Consider the following 20,000-nt stretch of genomic DNA (forward strand, 5'->3'; position numbering starts at 1 on the left):
CTCTGAAGTAGGTTACCCGCCCGCTTTACAGCCCGGAGAACAAATTGTGCTGAAATGAAAACGTTGTCCGTCTTCAAACGGTGATTATGAGCGTCGACGTTATCGATCGATGGCGGAGAGACGGACGACTTGAACGAGGTTCTGAAGGTGGAAATGTTAAACGACAGCAGAAAGAAATATTATTTGAATTATTTGAATTATTTGAATTATTTGAATTATTTGAATTATTTTTTTAATAAAGTTATTTTTATTATTTTTTTATTATTTTTTAATAAAGTTGAGGACTAAACAAACATTGTTTAACTTTATTAAAAAATAATAAAAATAATATGTTTTCTTTCTGTCAATCGACTCATTTCTTTCTGGGTATTTGTGATATTTGTCACTATTTTCACTATTTTTTACAAACAACAACAATCAATCAATTAATGGAGAAAATGATCAGCAGATTAATCCATAATGAAAATAATCATTATTCTCCATTAAAACCCGGCTTTTATATTTATGTATCAGATGTAATATATAATATTATTATAATAACACATCGGGTCGTCCTCTCCTCGGCAGAAAAAAATTAATTTTTAACAAAACATTTTGTCTATTTTCACTCCAGAGCTGCACAACGTCTTCCTCTCCTCTCCTCTCCTCTTCCTCTCCTCCCGTCTTCCTCTCCTCTCCTCTCCTCTCCTCTTCCTCTCCTCCCGTCTTCCTCTCCTCTCCTCTTCCTCTCCTCTCCTCTTCCTCTCCTCTCCTCTTCCTCTCCTCTCTCATCTTCCTCTCCCGTCTTCCTCTCCTCCTCTCTTCCTCTCCTCTCCTCTTCCTCTCCTCTCTCGTCTTCCTCTCCCGTCTTCCTCTCCTCCTCTCTTCCTCTCCTCTCCTCTTCCTCTCTTCTGTCTTCCCGTCTTCCTCTCATCCTTTCCTCTCGTCTTCCTCTCCTCCCATCTTCCTCTCCTCTCTTCCTCTCCTCTCGTCTTCCTCTCCCGTCTTCCTCTCCTCTTCCTCTCCTCTCCTCTCCTCTTCCTCTCTTCCTCTTGTCCTCGTCGTGCAGTATTAATGTTGCTTTATTAATGCTGGACGACCGTCACGTGACGAATGCTCTTCTTTTTTTAAAAAGGTCTCTGAAGGTCGTCCGTAACCCAAGACCTCACAGGTCGTGTGTCCATCCGCCGCCGGAAATAGTCCCAAAACAAAAGCTCTATTTCCTACGAGAAAGAATATTTCTTTACAGACGAGAATAATAAATCAATGTATTTTCTTTTATTTCTCAGATAATAATCAAAAAGAACCGAACCGATAAGCAGTGATAAGAGTACGAGTATAAAAAGATAAAAGACTCAAAATCAAGTGGAACAGTATAAAAATATAACAATATAACAATATAAAAATATAACAATATAACAATATAACAATATAAAGACTGCGGCCATGTACAAAAACAAATGATTTATTTACGTTTTCATTTCTTTCGTGACGTAAACTCATAAAAATAAAAAAAAGACCAATAAAGACGAAGATCTCGATCCATATTCATCCTTTTTGAAATGGAGCGACATAAACAAAAATAAATAAATAAATAGGAGTATTGAAGCGTAAAGGGGAGGAAGAAAGACCGAGTGTGAAGGAGAGACAGCTGCTGAGGTCAGAGGAGACGAGGACACGCCCCCCCCCCCAGAGGGAGGCATTCAGACAGGATGAGTGGGAGAAGAGACTGACAGCAGATAGAGGACACGAGGTAACAACAAGTAAATAAATAAATAAAAGCCCAGTTGTTTTGGTTTCTGGAGTGAAACTCGCGGTTAAGTGCTTTGCTCAGAGGCCCCGCGGTGCTTTGGAAGGAGACGAGGAGACGAGGAGACGAGGAGACAGACAGGTGTTTTGTTACCTCCTCGGGTTGTTTTGAGGGGTCAAAGGTCACCGACGTCCCGTTCTCTTCCCCTTCTGGTGATGTCACAGCGGGGGGGGGGGGGTCAGTCCCTTCTGGTGATGTCACAGCGGGGGGGGGTCAGTCCCTTCTGGTGATGTCACAGCGGGGGGGGGTCAGTCCCTTCTGGTGATGTCACAGCGGGGGGGGGTCAGTCCCTTCTGGTGATGTCACAGCGGGGGGGGGGGTCAGTCCCTTCTGGTGATGTCACAGCGGGGGGGGGTCAGTCCCTCCTGGTGAAGTCACAGCTGGAGGGGAGGGGGGGGGGGGGGGGGGGGGGGTTCAGTCCCATTAAACTTTAACGGTGACGTTTTAAATTTAGAAAAAGGAGGAAGAGGAAAGGAGGCACCCAGGTGCAGTTGATTATTACGCAATAGGTTCAGGAGCGTGAAATATTAACGACGACAAGTTGTGAAAGAAAAGAGGAACGTTGCGTTTAAGGGTTCACAAAGTGTGTGTTTTTGGTAATGATTCGTTTGGTTGCTTTTTAAATTTAGAGGTTAAACGTTCATCCAGAAATGAAGTGTGTGTGAGGCTGTTTATGAAGAATTAAATCACACACACACTCATCGTCAGAGGCATTGGAGCCGACTGGAAGGTCCTGTATGTATGTATGTGTACTGTATGTATACATATATATATATACTGTATATATATATATATATATATATATACTGTATATATATATGTATATATACAGTATATATATATATGTATACATACAGTACATATATATATGTATACATACAGTATATATATATATATATGTATACATACAGTATATATATATATGTATACATACAGTATATATATATATATGTATACATACAGTACATATATATATGTATATATACTGTATATATACATATGTATATGTACTGTATGTATACATATATATATACTGTATATATATGTATATATATATACAGTATATATATATATATGTATACATACAGTACACATACATATGTATATATACTGTATGTATATATATATATACTGTATATATATATGTATATATACAGTATATATATATATGTATACATACAGTATATATATATATGTATACATACAGTACATATATATATGTATATATACTGTATATATACATATGTATATGTACTGTATGTATACATATATATATACTGTATATATATATGTATATATATACAGTATATATATATGTATACATACAGTACATATACATATGTATATATACTGTATGTATACATATATATATACTGTATATATATATGTATATATACAGTACATATATATATGTATATATACAGTACATATATATATGTATACATACAGTATATATACATATGTATATGTACGGTATATATACATATGTATATGTACGGTATATATACATATGTATATGTACGGTATATATACATATGTATATGTACAGTATATATATGCATGTTTGTAGAGCTTTTAAAGGAATAGTTCAACATTTTGGTAACATTTTACACTTATTTCCTTTCTTTTTATGAGTGAGATTGACATACAACTGTCTGTGCATTAAAGCGTCTTTAATCAATATATTGGTGTTAACGAGGGCTCACGTGGCATTATCACTTTAGAAAGAACGACATTCATCAGGACACCAACAGGAATCATTAGAAAGTGACGTCGTATATCGACCGTTATTAAGAGTGAAGAAGAGGATGAAGGTGAGTGTTGTTGAGTCGAAATGACACGACTTTCACCCAGGAGACCGCTGTCCGTGTCACGAGTTTACTGAGGGAATAAATCAAGAGAGAAGAGGAGTCGCCCCCTGGTGGTCAGAAGAGAGAATGCAGCTTTAACACATGAAGCATAGACTTCTATACAACCAGAGGAGTCGCCCCCTGGTGGTCAGAAGAGAGAATGCAGCTATAACACATGAAGCATAGACTTCTATACAACCAGAGGAGTCGTCCCCTGGTGGTCAGAAGAGAGGATGCAGCTTTAACACATGAAGCATAGACTTCTATACAACCAGAGGAGTCGCCCCCTGGTGGTCAGAAGAGAGAATGCAGCTATAACACATGAAGCATAGACATCTATACAACCAGAGGAGTCGTCCCCTGGTGGTCAGAAGAGAGAATGCAGCTTTAACACATGAAGCATAGACTTCTATACAACCAGAGGAGTCGCCCCCTGGTGGTCAGAAGAGAGAATGCAGCTTTAACACATGAAGCATAGACTTCTATACAACCAGAGGAGTCGCCCCCTGGTGGTCAGAAGAGATAATGCAGCTTTAACACATGAAGCATAGACTTCTATACAACCAGAGGAGTCGCCCCCTGGTGGTCAGGAGAGAGAATGCAGCTTTAACACATGAAGCATAGACTTCTATACAACCAGAGGAGTCGCCCCCTGGTGGTCAGAAGAGAGAATGCAGCTTTAGACTTCTATACAACCAGAGGAGTCGCCCCCTGGTGGTCAGGAGAGAGAATGCAGCTTTAACACATGAAGCATAGACTTCTATACAACCAGAGGAGTCGCCCCCTGGTGGTCAGAAGAGAGAATGCAGCTTTAGACTTCTATACAACCAGAGGAGTCGCCCCCTGGTGGTCAGGAGAGAGAATGCAGCTTTAACACATGAAGCATAGACTTCTATACAACCAGAGGAGTCGCCCCCTGGTGGTCAGGAGAGAGAATGCAGCTTCAACACATGAAGCATAGACTTCTATACAACCAGAGGAGTCGCCCCCTGGTGGTCAGGAGAGAGAATGCAGCTTCAACACATGAAGCATAGACTTCTATACAACCAGAGGAGTCGCCCCCTGGTGGTCAGTAGAGAGAATGCAGCTTTAACACATGAAGCATAGACTTCTATACAACCAGAGGAGTCGCCCCCTGGTGGTCAGTAGAGAGAATGCAGCTTTAACACATGAAGATTAACTTTGGAAGGAAAGCTCATTTCATTGTTCCCAACATGTTGAACTTCTGCACACCTGGTGGCCGATGTCCTCTCCCCCACGAGACCAACACCGAATACTAATTCACCAATGCGAGTAAATAGATGTTTTAAAGCGTGCGTGTCTGTGTGCGTGTGCGTGTGTGTGCGTGTGGGGGGGGGGGACGCAGACTGTGATTTGTTGGCGATGAAGGGGGGGAGGGAGGGAGGGGTGGGGGGGGGGGTGGGGGGGGAGGTGCGCATTGACCAAGCGGAGGCAGAGGGAGAGCACCGTCCCTACAGCTTCGTTTAGCGACCTGCGATTCAGGCAGCGAGCTCTCCTCCTCTCCTCCTCCTCTCCTCCTCCTCTCCTCATCCTTTCCTCATCCTCCTCCTCCTCCTCATCCTTCTTCTCCTCCTCCTCCTCGTCCTCCGCAGCAGCAAGAAGGAGGGAAGCGCTGTATTGGACGTGTGCAACAAACAGATACACCGGGCATCCTCTCTCTCACGCACACGCGCACACGCGCACGCAAAGACCGGGGAAGGCACGAGGGACATCAGCGGCGCATTTTCCCCCTAAACACCGAGCGCGATGCGGAGAGATGAGACCACGAGAGTCTGAGAGGGAGACTGAGAGAAGTGGATCACAGGAAGGGGGCTGGGGGGCTCGGGGGGGACCGGGACCATGACAGCGGACTTCCACACATGGACCGAGACATCGGGAGGAAGAAGGAGTGAGATAATCTGACACTCTCAAACTGATGGTGTCCATTTTACAGTCAGCACCGCATCTCTCCGCTTCTACAAGCCGCCTCTCTTTCTTATTGATTATTATATTTTTAATAGTATTCTCTCTCTCTCTTAATTTACATCGCATTTTTGGGGGGGTTTGAGGGTCTTGTGACGAAATCGAGCTCTCTCTTTGGATTCTCTTCTGTGAAGTCCTCCCTCCGCACCTCCTAAGTGTGTGTGTGTGTGTGTGTGAGTGTGAGTGTGAGTGTGTGTGTGTGTGTGAGTGTGAGTGTGTGTGTGTGTGTGTGTGTGTGTGTGTTTTATGTCAAACATTTTGTACTTCTTGATTTTTTCCGCATTTGTCGCCCATCTGTTTTTCACGCCGGCTGTCCCTTCACACCTCCGCCATCTGCGCGTGCGCGCGTGCCCGTGAGCGCAGGTCTTTTCAGGATCCGTCCCCGTGTTTGTGTCGTCGCCGATAAATACATCACCCCGTGGACAGCTGGACAGGTGTCGTCACCTCTTTGGGCAACTTGTCGCGAGGCTCCCCGCTGGGAGCGCGTGCCGTGCCCAGCTCCTCCTCCACGGAGCCGCTCCACGGAGCGACCCGAGCGGGCACATCTTCGGAGGAGAGCCGCTGGATTTATCGTTGTTCCTGCACATGTATAATCCATGGCGGCCTCGTCCATAATTCAGCGGCATGTGGGCGCCCCGGTGCTGCCTGGTGGGCGTTGATCAAGACACTCAGGGGGGGGGGGGCGGGGTGATGCCTGCTGACAGCAGTCTCACGGTGCTGATCACCGGCTGCTCCCAGTAACCACCTCCAGCTGGGCACGTCGGGGTCCACCGGACAGATCCCAGATCAGGGGACTGTCTTCCTCTTCTTCTTTCATCTCTTTGGATCAACTTATCTTCTGCAGGACTAATTCAAGACTTTACAGACTGAACCCTTTTTTGGGGGGGTCCGGTTCTGAATGTCCGGAGCATGATCGGCGTGAACAGCCTGCACTCTGCGGGGCGCCTCCGCTCGCGCTCCCTGTGCACCGTGCGCTACGGGAGGGACTTCCGCATGATGGACCCGTTCCGCTACCCCAGAACGCCGCGCTCGCGGTCCCTCAAACCCCTGGTGTTTCCGGACTTGCTGGGGAAGGCTCAGGACGGACAGAACCACCCTCAGGCCCGGAAGAGGAGGAAGGTATACCCCAAATAGAAAGACGTATCTCCTGTTACTTTGACTAAGTCACCCATCGTCATGAAAGTGCTGCTGGTCGTCATCCTGAGGTTCATCTTTATTTTACTGCTTTATTTCGTGACACGTGTCATAACAAATTATATCTTACACCGAATAACACTAATTCATAATTGATCTGGAAGGGTTTTCACTGCGGATTCCTTATTCCTTATTCTTTACTGTTATTTCTTATTCCTTATTCCCTATTCCTTACTCCTTATTCATTACTCCTTATTCCTTATTCCTTATTCTTTACTGTTATTTCTTATTCCTTATTCCCTATTCCTTACTCCTTATTCATTACTCCTTATTCCTTATTCCCTATTCTTTACTGTTATTTCTTATTCCTTATTGCTTATTCTTTACTGTTATTTCTTATTCCTTATTCCTTATTCCTTACTCCTTATTCCTTACTCCTTATTCCTTACGCTTATTCCTTACTCCTTATTCTTTACTGTTATTCCTTATTCTTTATTCCTTATTCCCTATTCCTAACTCCTTATTCCTTACTCTTATTCCTTACTCCTTATTCTTTACTGTTATTTCTTATTCCTTATTCCTTACTCTTTACTCCTTATTCCTTATTCCTTACTCCTTATTCTTTATTCCTTATTCCTTATTCCTTATTCCTTACTCTTTACTCCTTATTCCTTATTCCTTACTCCTTATTCTTTATTCCTTATTCCTTATTCCTTATTCCTTACTCTTTATTCCTTATTCCTTATTCCTTATTCCTTATTCCTTACTCTTTACTCCTTATTCCTTATTCCTTACTCCTTATTCCTTACTCTTTACTCCTTATTCCTTATTCCTTACTCCTTATTCTTTACTGTTATTTCTTATTCCTTATTCCTTACTCTTTATTCCTTATTCCTTACTCCTTATTCTTTACTCCTTATTCCTTATTCTTTACTCCTCATTCCTTATTCTTTACTGTTATTTCTTATTCCTTACTCTTTATTCATTAGTCCTTATTCCTTACTCCTTACTCCTTATTCCTTACTCCTTACTCCTTACTCCTTACTCCTTATTCCTTACTCCTTACTCCTTATTCCTTACTCCTTATTCTTTACTCCTTATTCCTTATTCTTTACTCCTCATTCCTTATTCTTTACTGTTATTTCTTATTCCTTATTCCTTACTCTTTATTCATTAGTCCTTATTCCTTACTCCTTACTCCTTACTCCTTACTCCTTACTCCTTACTCCTTATTCTTAATCCTCACACAGCGAACCATGACACAGTGACACATTCTGAACTATGGGCTGTATTGTGTATTGATTTCCGGTCCGAGCGTGTTGCATTGTCCACATATGGAGCGTGGGGCGTTTGAGTGCAGCGTGTTGCATTGTCCACATATGGAGCGTGGGGCGTTTGAGTGCAGCGTGTTGCATTGTCCACATATGGAGCGTGGGGCGTTTGAGTGCAGCGTGTTGCATTGTCCACATATGGAGCGTGGGGCGTTTGAGTGCAGCGTGTTGCATTGTCCACATATGGAGCGTGGGGCGTTTGAGTGCAGCATGTTGCATTGTCCACATATGGAGCGTGGGGCGTTTGAGTGCAGCGTGTTGCATTGTCCACATATGGAGCGTGGGGCGTTTGAGTGCAGCGTGTTGCATTGTCCACATATGGAGCGTGGGGCGTTTGAGTGCAGCGTGTTGCATTGTCCACATATGGAGCGTGGGGCGTTTGAGTGCAGCGTGTTGCATTGTCCACATATGGAGCGTGGGGCGTTTGAGTGCATTGGGTTGCATTGTCCACATATGGAGCGTGGGGCGTTTGAGTGCAGCGTGTTGCATTGTCCACATATGGAGCGTGGGGCGTTTGAGTGCAGCGTGTTGCATTGTCCACATATGGAGCGTGGGGCGTTTGAGTGCAGCGTGTTGCATTGTCCACATATGGAGCGTGGGGCGTTTGAGTGCAGCGGGTTGTGTGGAGCCACCCCTCGAGGCTAATGGCTCTCGTTTGTGACGTTGATGAAGCAAGTAGGTGAAGGTGACGAACATCCATCCTCGTCTGTGCGTCCTCCACACTGAATACCTCTGGCGTTGCACTCCGCCTCCGCCGGCCTACCTTTGCTGTTTCTTTTTTAGAAACCTTCCTCTTCGGGCTTCTATCTTTAAATCCACAGAGTCCCTCTGCTGTTGCCTCTGTTGTGTTCCCCGAGGATTCACATGAACAGCGTGTCTTCTTTTTGTGTGTTGGTACGAATGAAAAATGCTCTTCAGGAAAAAACGTTAAAGGTTTAGTCAACTCAAATAGGTTAGGTTTAGGGAACAGAAGTACTTGGTTAGGTTTAGGGAACAGAAGTACTTGGGTAGGTTAGGAAGGCGTCCTCCAACAGAACTTCAGGGGTCCGTTGAGTACTTGGCGGTTCGTGTATTTGTCTGTTTGGGAATTAGAACTGAGGCTTAAGCTGAAAGTTTGTTACGTATCAGACGTATCAGATGGTTACGTATCAGAGGGTTACGTATCAGACGGTTACGTATCAGAGGGTTACGTATCAGATGGTTACGTATCAGACGGTTACGTATCAGACGGTTACGTATCAGATGGTTACGTATCAGAGGGTTACGTATCAGAGGGTTACGTATCAGAGGGTTACGTATCAGAGGGTTACGTATCAGAGGGTTACGTATCAGACGGTTACGTATCAGACGGTTACGTATCAGAGGGTTACGTATCAGAGGGTTACGTATCAGAGGGTTACGTATCAGAGGGTTACGTATCAGACGTATCAGAGGGTTACGTATCAGAGGGTTACGTATCAGACGGTTACGTATCAGACGGTTACGTATCAGACGGTTACGTATCAGAGGGTTACGTATCAGACGGTTACGTATCAGAGGGTTACGTATCAGACGGTTACGTATCAGACGGTTACGTATCAGAGGGTTACGTATCAGACGGTTACGTATCAGACGGTTACGTATCAGACGGTTACGTATCAGACGGTTACGTATCAGACGGTTACGTATCAGACGGTTACGTATCAGACGGTTACGTATCAGACGGTTACGTATCAGAGGGTTACGTATCAGAGGGTTACGTATCAGAGGGTTACGTATCAGAGGGTTACGTATCAGAGGGTTACGTATCAGAGGGTTACGTATCAGACGTATCAGAGGGTTACGTATCAGATGGTTACGTATCAGACGGTTACGTATCAGACGGTTACGTATCAGACGGTTACGTATCAGACGGTTACGTATCAGAGGGTTACGTATCAGATGTATCAGATGGTTACGTATCAGACGGTTACGTATCAGATGTATCAGATGGTTACGTATCAGATGGTTACGTATCAGACGTATCAGAGGGTTACGTATCAGATGGTTACGTATCAGAGGGTTACGTATCAGACGTATCAGATGGTTACGTATCAGACGTATCAGAGGGTTACGTATCAGACGTATCAGATGGTTACGTATCAGATGTATCAGATGGTTACGTATCAGACGGTTACGTATCAGATGGTTACGTATCAGATGGTTACGTATCAGATGGTTACGTATCAGATGGTTACGTATCAGACGTATCAGATGGTTACGTATCAGATGTATCAGATGGTTACGTATCAGATGTATCAGATGGTTACGTATCAGACGTATCAGATGGTTACGTATCAGACGTATCAGACGGTTACGTATCAGATGGTTACGTATCAGAGGGTTACGTATCAGACGTATCAGATGGTTACGTATCAGACGTATCAGAGGGTTACGTATCAGACGGTTACGTATCAGATGGTTACGTATCAGATGTATCAGATGGTTACGTATCAGACGTATCAGATGGTTACGTATCAGACGTATCAGATGGTTACGTATCAGACGGTTACGTATCAGAGGGTTACGTATCAGATGGTTACGTATCAGACGGTTACGTATCAGAGGGTTACGTATCAGACGTATCAGATGGTTACGTATCAGACGGTTACGTATCAGATGGTTACGTATCAGATGGTTACGTATCAGACGGTTACGTATCACATGGTTACGTATCAGACGGTTACGTATCAGACGGTTACGTATCAGAGGGTTACGTATCAGATGGTTACGTATCAGACGGTTACGTATCAGATGGTTACGTATCAGATGGTTACGTATCAGAGGGTTACGTATCAGACGGTTACGTATCAGACGGTTCCGTATCAGACGGTTACGTATCAGACGGTTACGTATCAGACGGTTACGTATCAGACGGTTACGTATCAGACGGTTACGGTATCGAGTGTGAGAATGTTACGCAATAATAAGCTATGTTCTAGGTCACCTTTTAGCAGTTTTTTACATTTTATGAACCTAATCGAGAAAAATAATCTGCATATGAATCAATAATTAGCCGCAGCTCCATCAATCACTGTTCACACGTTAATTACAGTTTCATTCATGAGTAACGCTGCAGGGTCAATCAGCCACACCTCTCCTGATGCATGTTGTGGCACGTCAGTCAACTTTGGATAGATTACAAATTCCCCGTTAATATTTGATGCCGACTACATTTGTGCCACAGAAGCGGTTTGTCTTCCACTTTGAAATCGTCCGACTCCGAGAAGCTCAGCTGTATTTCTCGCGTGTGATTATTAAAATGTGCGAGCGCATTTAGTTCGAACGCCAACATATTTACAGTCGGCCGACGGGAGCCAGGACGAAGTCGTTAATATTCATGGGAAGTATTTCTGATTAGGCACGCCGAATCAAACCTCGTTAGAAATCCAATTTCATTCGACTAAAAGTCACCAGGCAACAGAATCATATTCATAATGGGTTGGAAGTCTAAAACAGCAAGAATACCAGTGGAGACCATTAGCGGCAGCTCTTCGATCAGAGCCCGTAATGGGAAATGATCGATTTTAGCTGAGAGCGCGGTTTCTTGCCCCCTTGTGGCAATTACGCTCTCGTGGTTGGAGAGAACGAATGGCGGCGGTCCGCCAGGAATTCAGAGGTGAAGGAGGCGGTGATGAAGAGCCCTGAAGGGTCCTCTTCATCACCTCTGATGTCCATCAGCGGCCTCACCTCATGCCGTCTGGTCCGCAGGAGCTGGGAATCGTCTTGATTGTTTCTAAAGCCTCGCAGCTCCCTCGTTGCACTTTGTCATTCTCCCCGCTGCTACTTGTTGTTGTTGTTGTTGTTGTTGTTGTTGTGTTGATACATTTTGATGATAATGAAAGAAAACGAGGGGATTTTTGTGGAAACAATGACCTCAAAAAATAACGAGAAAGAAAAAATACAAGAAGGGAAAAGGAGTCCGATCACAAACAAGTTGGAATGAATCCAAAGAAACATCTCGATAACCTAAATAAAGTTTGTAGAAATTAGACAAACATGCAGAAACTTGGCGTTAATACTAAGGAATCTGCAAACCATTGAGCAGAACTGTTTTATAGCAATATGGATTGTTATATGACTTTTACTTTGATTTATAAGGTATTTAATTTGATGTGTTTGCCAAAAACCGACTCAGATTTTAAAGTTTCAAAGTTGATTTTACAGAAAATGTGTACAGTATTTCCATTTTATGTTACTATGTCATACTTATAGTTGATTTGCAAATATTACACTTTTTTTAAAACCACATTTATTTGACTGCTGAACTTACTTTAAAATGCTATAAACAAAATACAGAGATTAAACATTTATATGGATACAAAAATCATCTGTTTACAAATGCTGTTGAAATAATATGCTCAGTAATAAAGTAGTTGGATTACACGGGTAATTTATGGGTCTTTTCATATACAATTTACTTTTCTTTTAATTCGGCATTGATGGCCTTCCGTTTATCTTCAGGCCTGTAAAACAGATTTCAACAGCACAATACTGTTTTATGCCAAATCTTATAATTGAAAGTACAGTAAGCTATACTTTATGTACAGTACTACTGGGTTTTTTGTCTGGTTTTATTTTGTAATCGATTTTAAAAAACGTTTTTTATTGTCTTCGTGTTGTTGAGCTATAACTTAATTTTGCTTCACGCCGGTCGATGCGTTTGCGTTTTGAAGTCTGAATTATTTATCGGGCCGATTGATCGTCCGTCCGTCGTCGGGCGGATAACGGCTTTCTGCAGCTCACTGATTGGATGATTGATGGATTGTTTTGGGCAAAAAGAAAGCGAGTTTATCTCCGGCAAAGGGCAGCGAGGGCCGCGTGGGGAGCGGGGACATTTCTCCTCTGCAGTTTATTGAACGTCTTCAGCTCACTGAGGACCACGACGCACCCGATCGGCTGATAGCCGCCACGTGTTGGGCTGAATATGTGATGTTCTTGTTTTCCAGGCGCTCTACAACTCCATCAAGAACCAGAAGCTGCAGTGGACTCTGTAAGTCATTTCACGTTGATATTATTCACATAAAACTGCATTTATTTGGTTTTCTCCTCCTCTGTTTCCGTCCTTTTCCTCGTGAGTTATTTACCTGGAACACATTTGAGGGAAGACGAACAAACCCCTCTGCATAAAGCTTCATAATATATAGTTTTTATTAATAAATGTAGAATAAAAGAGGCTCTGAATGCTGTGTGAACTAACCCCTCTACATAAAGCTTCATACCTCATAGATATCACCATGAAACTTCCACTGTTGATTAAGATAATTATCTTTTATCTCATGTGTTCTGAAATGTCATGTTTAAATATGTAAATGAGGCATTATCTAATAGAAACTACTGACGCAAACAGACAAAGTAGTAAATTAAACACCTGAATGTGTATTTTGGAGGTTTTTGCTTTCCACTCGTCTAAAATAAAACTCTCAAAATAAAAAAAAAACATATTTTAGCCCGTTTGTGTCTGTCCTTAAAACGTCAATTATTTAATATTCTCCTCCTCCTCTGTGACTTTGTTTCTGCCTCGTCAACGATTAACCGAAAGCCGTGTAAACACACGCACACACACACACACGCACACACACACACACACACACACACACACACACACACACACACACACACACACACACACACGTTGTCCTGACACAATAAGGGGTATTGATGAACGGCCCCGTTGGTGACGTGAGTGCCGTCTGCCATGTGGAAGACGACATTACTGTGTCAAGGGTTGCTATTCTGGATCGCGGCACCCAGAGCGCCTCGGAGACGCCAATTAAGTCACCAGCTTTTCCAAGCTTTGTTGCCATAGCTACGGCACCATGGATACGACTCCGCGGCTACCGCATTGCTCTCTCCTCCCTGTGTTCTCTCGGCACACAGGAACAGACGGATGCAAGAGCACGCAGGAAATGCATCCGTGTGTGCGTTGGCTTCGGCGCATGTGAATATTTCTGGGGGGAGAAAACACAAAAGAGACATTGTCTAAGAGAGAGAGACACTCAAATTAAATGTCTCTCTACCTGTATGCTGTGAGAAGGTGTGACCGCCACCTCTCCAGAAATAGCTGCAGCAGCGCTCCCGAAAAGTGGTCCGAGGAGAGAGGCGGCCGATCCGGTTCAAACATCTCGCCTGACATGATGACGGCTGTTTAAACACGGCAAGATGTCGGTTTGAGACGCGTAAACACCGCAGAGAGAGAGTCCACCTCAAACCGAGAGCTACAGATCCAGAGATCAGTGGGTGATTGAGTGGGTTCTGTCTCAGCGGTGTGGGAGCAGAGCACAGTGTCACTTGCCACCGCTTTCACACCCGACTTGCTTAGTTGATGCATATTTCATCACGCGGAGGACATTTTTGTTCACATGCTAATAACTCTGAGTCTCTGAGATGAAGATCAAGGACTGGCGTCTTGTGACGGATACACTTCAGAGCAGAGAAATGATGCTTTGCTTTGTCCTTGTGCTCGTCTCGATGGGAAATGGTTGCACGGTTGGTTTGTGCGTTTTGCAATTTGCAGATTGTAATCACAGGAAAAAAATAGTGTGTGTTGTCTTCTAATATATCCATGAATAGAAACGGGTTCATTGCCAAGTAGGTTTTCACATAAAAGGAAATCTATCTTTTTGTTCTGGTGCACAGAGAAAAACTAGAACAGCAGGCGTCAAGAATCACATATATTAGATTTTATGAGAATATTGTATCAGAATATAATGCATTTTGAGGATTTACTTGTCATTAATTCAGATTTGAACACTTAAATGTAGTTTTAGTCCCCTTCATGCTACACAAACCCAGTCACCAGATAAAATGTTGGCATTGTAAGTTGCTGCTAATCAGTGGATTTGTTGAATATCGATGTTTCTGACCCAAAAATGTATTTCACAGATCACTTTTAAATCAGCCTTGTTGTCACAAGGTTAACGCTGTGAAAAGATCATGGTTTGTTTTAAAATATTGACATAACAAAGTAGCAACATAACATAAAATAACAAGATAAAGAACAATGTATCGCAACAATGTTTCCCAACAGTGTATCATAACAACGTAAAGTAACGTAACAACGTAACATAACAATGTAAAAACGTGACACCGTAAAGTAAAAACGTAACGTAACAATGTAACAACGTAAAAACTTAACAACGTAACATAACGCAGCAACATAACGTAACAACGTAACGTAACAACGTAACGTAACAACGTAACGCAGCAACATAACGTAACAACGTAACGTAACAACGTAACGTAACAACGTAACGTAACAACGTAACGCAACAACGTAACGCAACAACGTAACGCAACAACGTAACGCAACAACGTAACGCAACAACGTAACGCAACAACGTAACGCAACAACGTAACAACGTAACGTAACAACGTAACGTAACAACGTAACGTAACAACGTAACGTAACAACGTAACGCAACAACGTAACGCAACAACGTAACGCAACAACGTAACGCAACAACGTAACGCAACAATGTAACGTAACAACGTAACGCAACAACGTAACGCAACAACGTAACGCAACAACGTAACGCAACAACGTAACGCAACAACGTAACGCAACAACGTAACGCAACAACGTAACGCAACAACGTAACGCAACAACGTAACAACGTAACGTAACAACGTAACGTAACAACGTAACGTAACAACGTAACGCAACAACGTAACGCAACAACGTAACGCAACAACGTAACGCAACAACGTAACGCAACAACGTAACGCAACAATGTAACGTAACAACGTAACGCAACAACGTAACGCAACAACGTACACACATTAGCGTAAAACATTAGCGTAAAACATTAGCGTAAAACATTAGCGTAACAAATTAGCGTAACAAAGTAATGTAACAAAGTAATGTAACAAAGTAATGTAACAAAGTAACATATATTACAATATTTTAATTACACTATGAAAAAGACCAATAAAATATAACAGATCTAAACCACTAAAGGAAGACATTGTTCTCTAGTTCAGTCGAAGTGTGACTTCAGACACTAAAACAAACTGCGATCACTTGAATACACATTGTATATGTGAAATCTGGCATGTGCATTTCATAACAGGTGTGTGTGTGTGTGTGTGTGTGTGTGTGTGTGTGTGTGTGTGTGTGACCACACAGTATTTCAACACAATGCAAAACGCTGCGATAGATGTTGTTTCACACCCCCACAGAGAAAAAGACTCGGTCACTCTCGGCGCTGCAGTTGGATGCACCCACATGTTATCCACTCGTACACAAACAAAGACACACACACACACACACATGCTTCCTCATTCAGCAGCGGGGGTGGAGAGTGGAGGGAGAGAGGTGGTGGAGGTGGTGGGGGTGGTGGGGGTGGGGGTGGAGGTGGAGGAGGTGGTGGGGGTGGGGGTGTTGGAGGTGGAGGAGGTGGAGGTGGAGGTGGTGGGGGTGGAGGTGGAGGTGGTGGGGGTGGAGGTGGTGGGGGTGGGGGTGGAGGTGGTAGAGGTGGAGGTGGTGGGGGTGGAGGTGGTGGGGGTGGGGGTGGAGGTGGTAGAGGTGGAGGTGGTGGGGGTGGAGGTGGTGGGGGTGGGGGTGGAGGTGGTGGAGGTGGTGGGGGTGGAGGTGGTGGGGGTGGAGGTGGTGGAGGTGGTGGGGGTGGAGGTGGAGGTGGTGGAGGTGGTGGGGGTGGAGGTGGAGGTGGTGGGGGTGGAGGTGGAGGTGGTGGAGGTGGAGGTGGTGGGGGTGGAGGTGGAGGTGGTGGGGGTGGAGGTGGTGGGGGTGGAGGTGGAGGTGGTGGAGGTGGAGGTGGTGGGGGTGGAGGTGGTGGAGATGGAGGTGGAGGTGGTGGAGGTGGAGGTGGTGGAGGTGGAGGTGGAGGTGGTGGAGGTGGAGGTGGTGGAGGTGGTGGAGATGGAGGTGGAGGTGGTGGAGGTGGTGGAGGTGGTGGAGGAGGTGGAGGAGGTGGGGGGGGGCGAAAGAGAAACGCAACAAGTCGGAGCTGCAGGGAGATCTATGGATAGGAACTGAGTGTCAGAATGTCAACGTATGAAGTGAGGATGAAGTGATGAGTATGAAGTGATGAGTATGAAGTGATGATGAAGTGATGAGTATGAAGTGATGAGTATGAAGTGATGATGAAGTGAGTATGAAGTGATGAGTATGAAGTGATGATGAAGTGAGTATGAAGTGATGAGTATGAAGTGATGATGAAGTGATGAGTATGAAGTGATGAGTATGAAGTGATGAGTATGATGTTATGAGTATGATGAGTATGAAGTGATGATGAAGTGATGATGAAGTGATGAGTATGAAGTGATGAGTATGATGTTATGAGTATGATGAGTATGAAGTGATGAGTATGAAGTGATGATGAAGTGAGTATGAAGTGATGAGTATGAAGTGATGATGAAGTGATGATGAAGTGATGAGTATGAAGTGATGATGAAGTGATGAGTATGAAGTGATGAGTATGAAGTGATGAGTATGATGTTATGAGTATGATGAGTATGAAGTGATGATGAAGTGATGAGTATGAAGTGATGAGTATGATGAGTATGAAGTGATGAGTATGAAGTGATGAGTATGAAGTGATGAGTATGAAGTGATGAGTATGAAGTGATGATGCAGTGAGTATGAAGTGATGAGGATGAAGTGATGAGTATGAAGTGATGAGTATGATGAGTATAAAGTGATGATGAAGTGATGATGAAGTGATGAGTATGAAGTGATGATGAAGTGATGAGTATGAAGTGATGATGAAGTGATGAGTATGATGAGTATAAAGTGATGATGAAGTGATGAGTATGAAGTGATGATTAAGTGAGTATGAAGTGATGAGTATGAAGTGATGATGAAGTGATGAGTATGATGAGTATAAAGTGATGATGAAGTGATGAGTATGAAGTGATGATTAAGTGAGTATGAAGTGATGAGTATGAAGTGATGAGTATGAAGTGATGATGAAGTGATGATGAAGTGATGATGAAGTGATGAGTATGAAGTGATGAGTATGATGAGTATAAAGTGATGATGAAGTGATGAGTATGAAGTGATGAGTATGAAGTGATGAGTATGAAGTGATGATGAAGTGATGAGTATGAAGTAATTGATGCATTCATGTGTTCATCGCTTTAATTGTCGCAGCCTGTAATCATTGTAGATATTTGATATACTGCTGGCAGTTTAAACTATAATATTCCATTCAATTTATTTTTTAGAATTAGTTAGTCAATTTATATAACCTATATATTAATAATATAAATCTAAGTCAGTGAAGTTATTTAAATACATGTAGTGAGTAAACCTTTGGCATGTAGTAGAAGTGTGAAGTATTACTCATACAAGTACCTCAAGTACTCATCAAAGTACTCAAATGAAACAAAGTATCTTTATGGTTTGTATCCATAAACGATATCCAGCATGAGACGTGATGTCCTCTTCCGCCACTGGAGCAGCAGCACAAATATCCCAGCATGCATTTCTTCCAACTGGTCGACATGTTCAGTCCTTTCTTCACGTTGCATCACTCCTTTTCTTTCGCTTCCTTCCTTCCTTCCTTCCTTCCTTCCTTCCTTCCTTCCTCCATTTCTTTCCTTTCCTCTGTTTCTTTTTCTTTCCTTCTTTTCTTTCCTTTTCATTGATATATTTTTCTTTCCTTTCCTTTCCTCTCTTCTCCTCTCCGCTCTTTTAATTTGATTTTTCTTAATTCATTTTCCACTTCTCCTTTCCTTTCCTTTCCTTTCCCTTTCTTTCTTCATTTCCTTCCCTTTATTTAGTTGTCTTCTCCTGTTCCCTTGTTCCTTTCTTTTCCTTTCTGCTCTCTTTCTTTCATCTTTTCATCTTTCGTCTCTTCCTTGAATATCTTTTCTTAACCTTTCTTCACTTTTACTCTGCTCGTTCTTTCTTCTTCTCCTCCTCCTTTCCTTCCCTTTCCTTTCCTCTCTCGTTCTTTCTTCTTCTTCTCCTCCTTTCCTTTCCTATCTTTTTCTTTGCTTAACCTCTTCTTTCATTTCCTCCTGTTTCCTTTCCTTTGTTCTCTTCTGGCTCATTTATTGTGGATAATGTTCTGCCATCAGAGAAGGATCAGCTTTGTCTCTCCCCCCTCTCTCTCTCTCTTTCTCTATCTCTCTCCCTCTCTCTCTCTCCCTCTCTCTCTCCCTCTCTCTCTCTCTCTCTCTCCATCTCTCCCTCCCCTTCCCTCTCTCTCCCTCCCCTTCCCTCTCTCTCCATCTCTCCCTCCCCTTCCCTCTCTCTCCCTCTCTCTCTCCTCCTCTCCACTTTGTCTCTGTGTAGATGGGATTCAGCAGTTACCAGGCAACAGGCTAGATGCTCATTGGCTCTGTTTCTGCCTCCCCCGAGACCCTCTTTCTCTCTCCCTCTTTCTCTCTCCCTCTCTCTCTCTCCCTCTCTCTCTCTCCCTCTTTCTCTCTCCCTCCCTCCCTCTCTCTCCCTCCCTCCCTGGCTCCTGTTTGGGGTTAACTGAAGTACTGTTGGTTACTCATAGTGGGGTCTCGGTGGTCTCGGTGGTCTTGGTGGTCTAGAGGGTCTCGGGGGTCTCGGTGGTCTTGGTGGTCTCGGTGGTCTCGAGGGTCTCGGGGGTCTCGGGGGTCTCGGTGGTCTCGGTGGTCAAGGGGGTCTCGGTGGTCTCGGTGGTCTCGAGGGTCTCGGGGGTCTCGGGTGTCTCGGGGGTCTCGGGGGTCTCGGGGGTCTCGGGGGTCTCGGGTGTCTCGGGGGTCTCGGGGGTCTCGGGGGTCTCGGGGGTCTCGGGGGTCTCGGCATCCCTCCATTCTTTCTATTTTTGGGGTGAACTTTTGCCGCCTGGTAACAAGTGGAGTTGCCGTGTTGCCTCAGAAGTTGCAGACACGTTGTTTTTGTTGTTGTTGTTGTTGTTGTTGTTGTTTCCTGAAGCATCCGTTATCTCCGAC

The 20,000-nt window shown here is 43.8% G+C and overlaps 1 protein-coding gene across 1 annotated transcript in view; it reads left to right on the forward strand.

Moving 5' to 3' along the window:
• Positions 1-20,000, forward strand: part of LOC117749141 (PH and SEC7 domain-containing protein 1-like) — a 54,943-nt gene that overhangs the window by 21,520 nt on the left and 13,423 nt on the right. Inside the window, exon 8 of the mRNA XM_034559363.1 lies at positions 13,055-13,098. Within this exon, the coding sequence (XP_034415254.1) occupies positions 13,055-13,098 (44 nt within the window). The remainder of the gene's footprint in view (positions 1-13,054; positions 13,099-20,000) is intronic.

Source organism: Cyclopterus lumpus, chromosome 19 (genome assembly GCF_009769545.1).
Source record: "Cyclopterus lumpus isolate fCycLum1 chromosome 19, fCycLum1.pri, whole genome shotgun sequence".
NCBI lineage: Eukaryota > Metazoa > Chordata > Actinopteri > Perciformes > Cyclopteridae > Cyclopterus > Cyclopterus lumpus.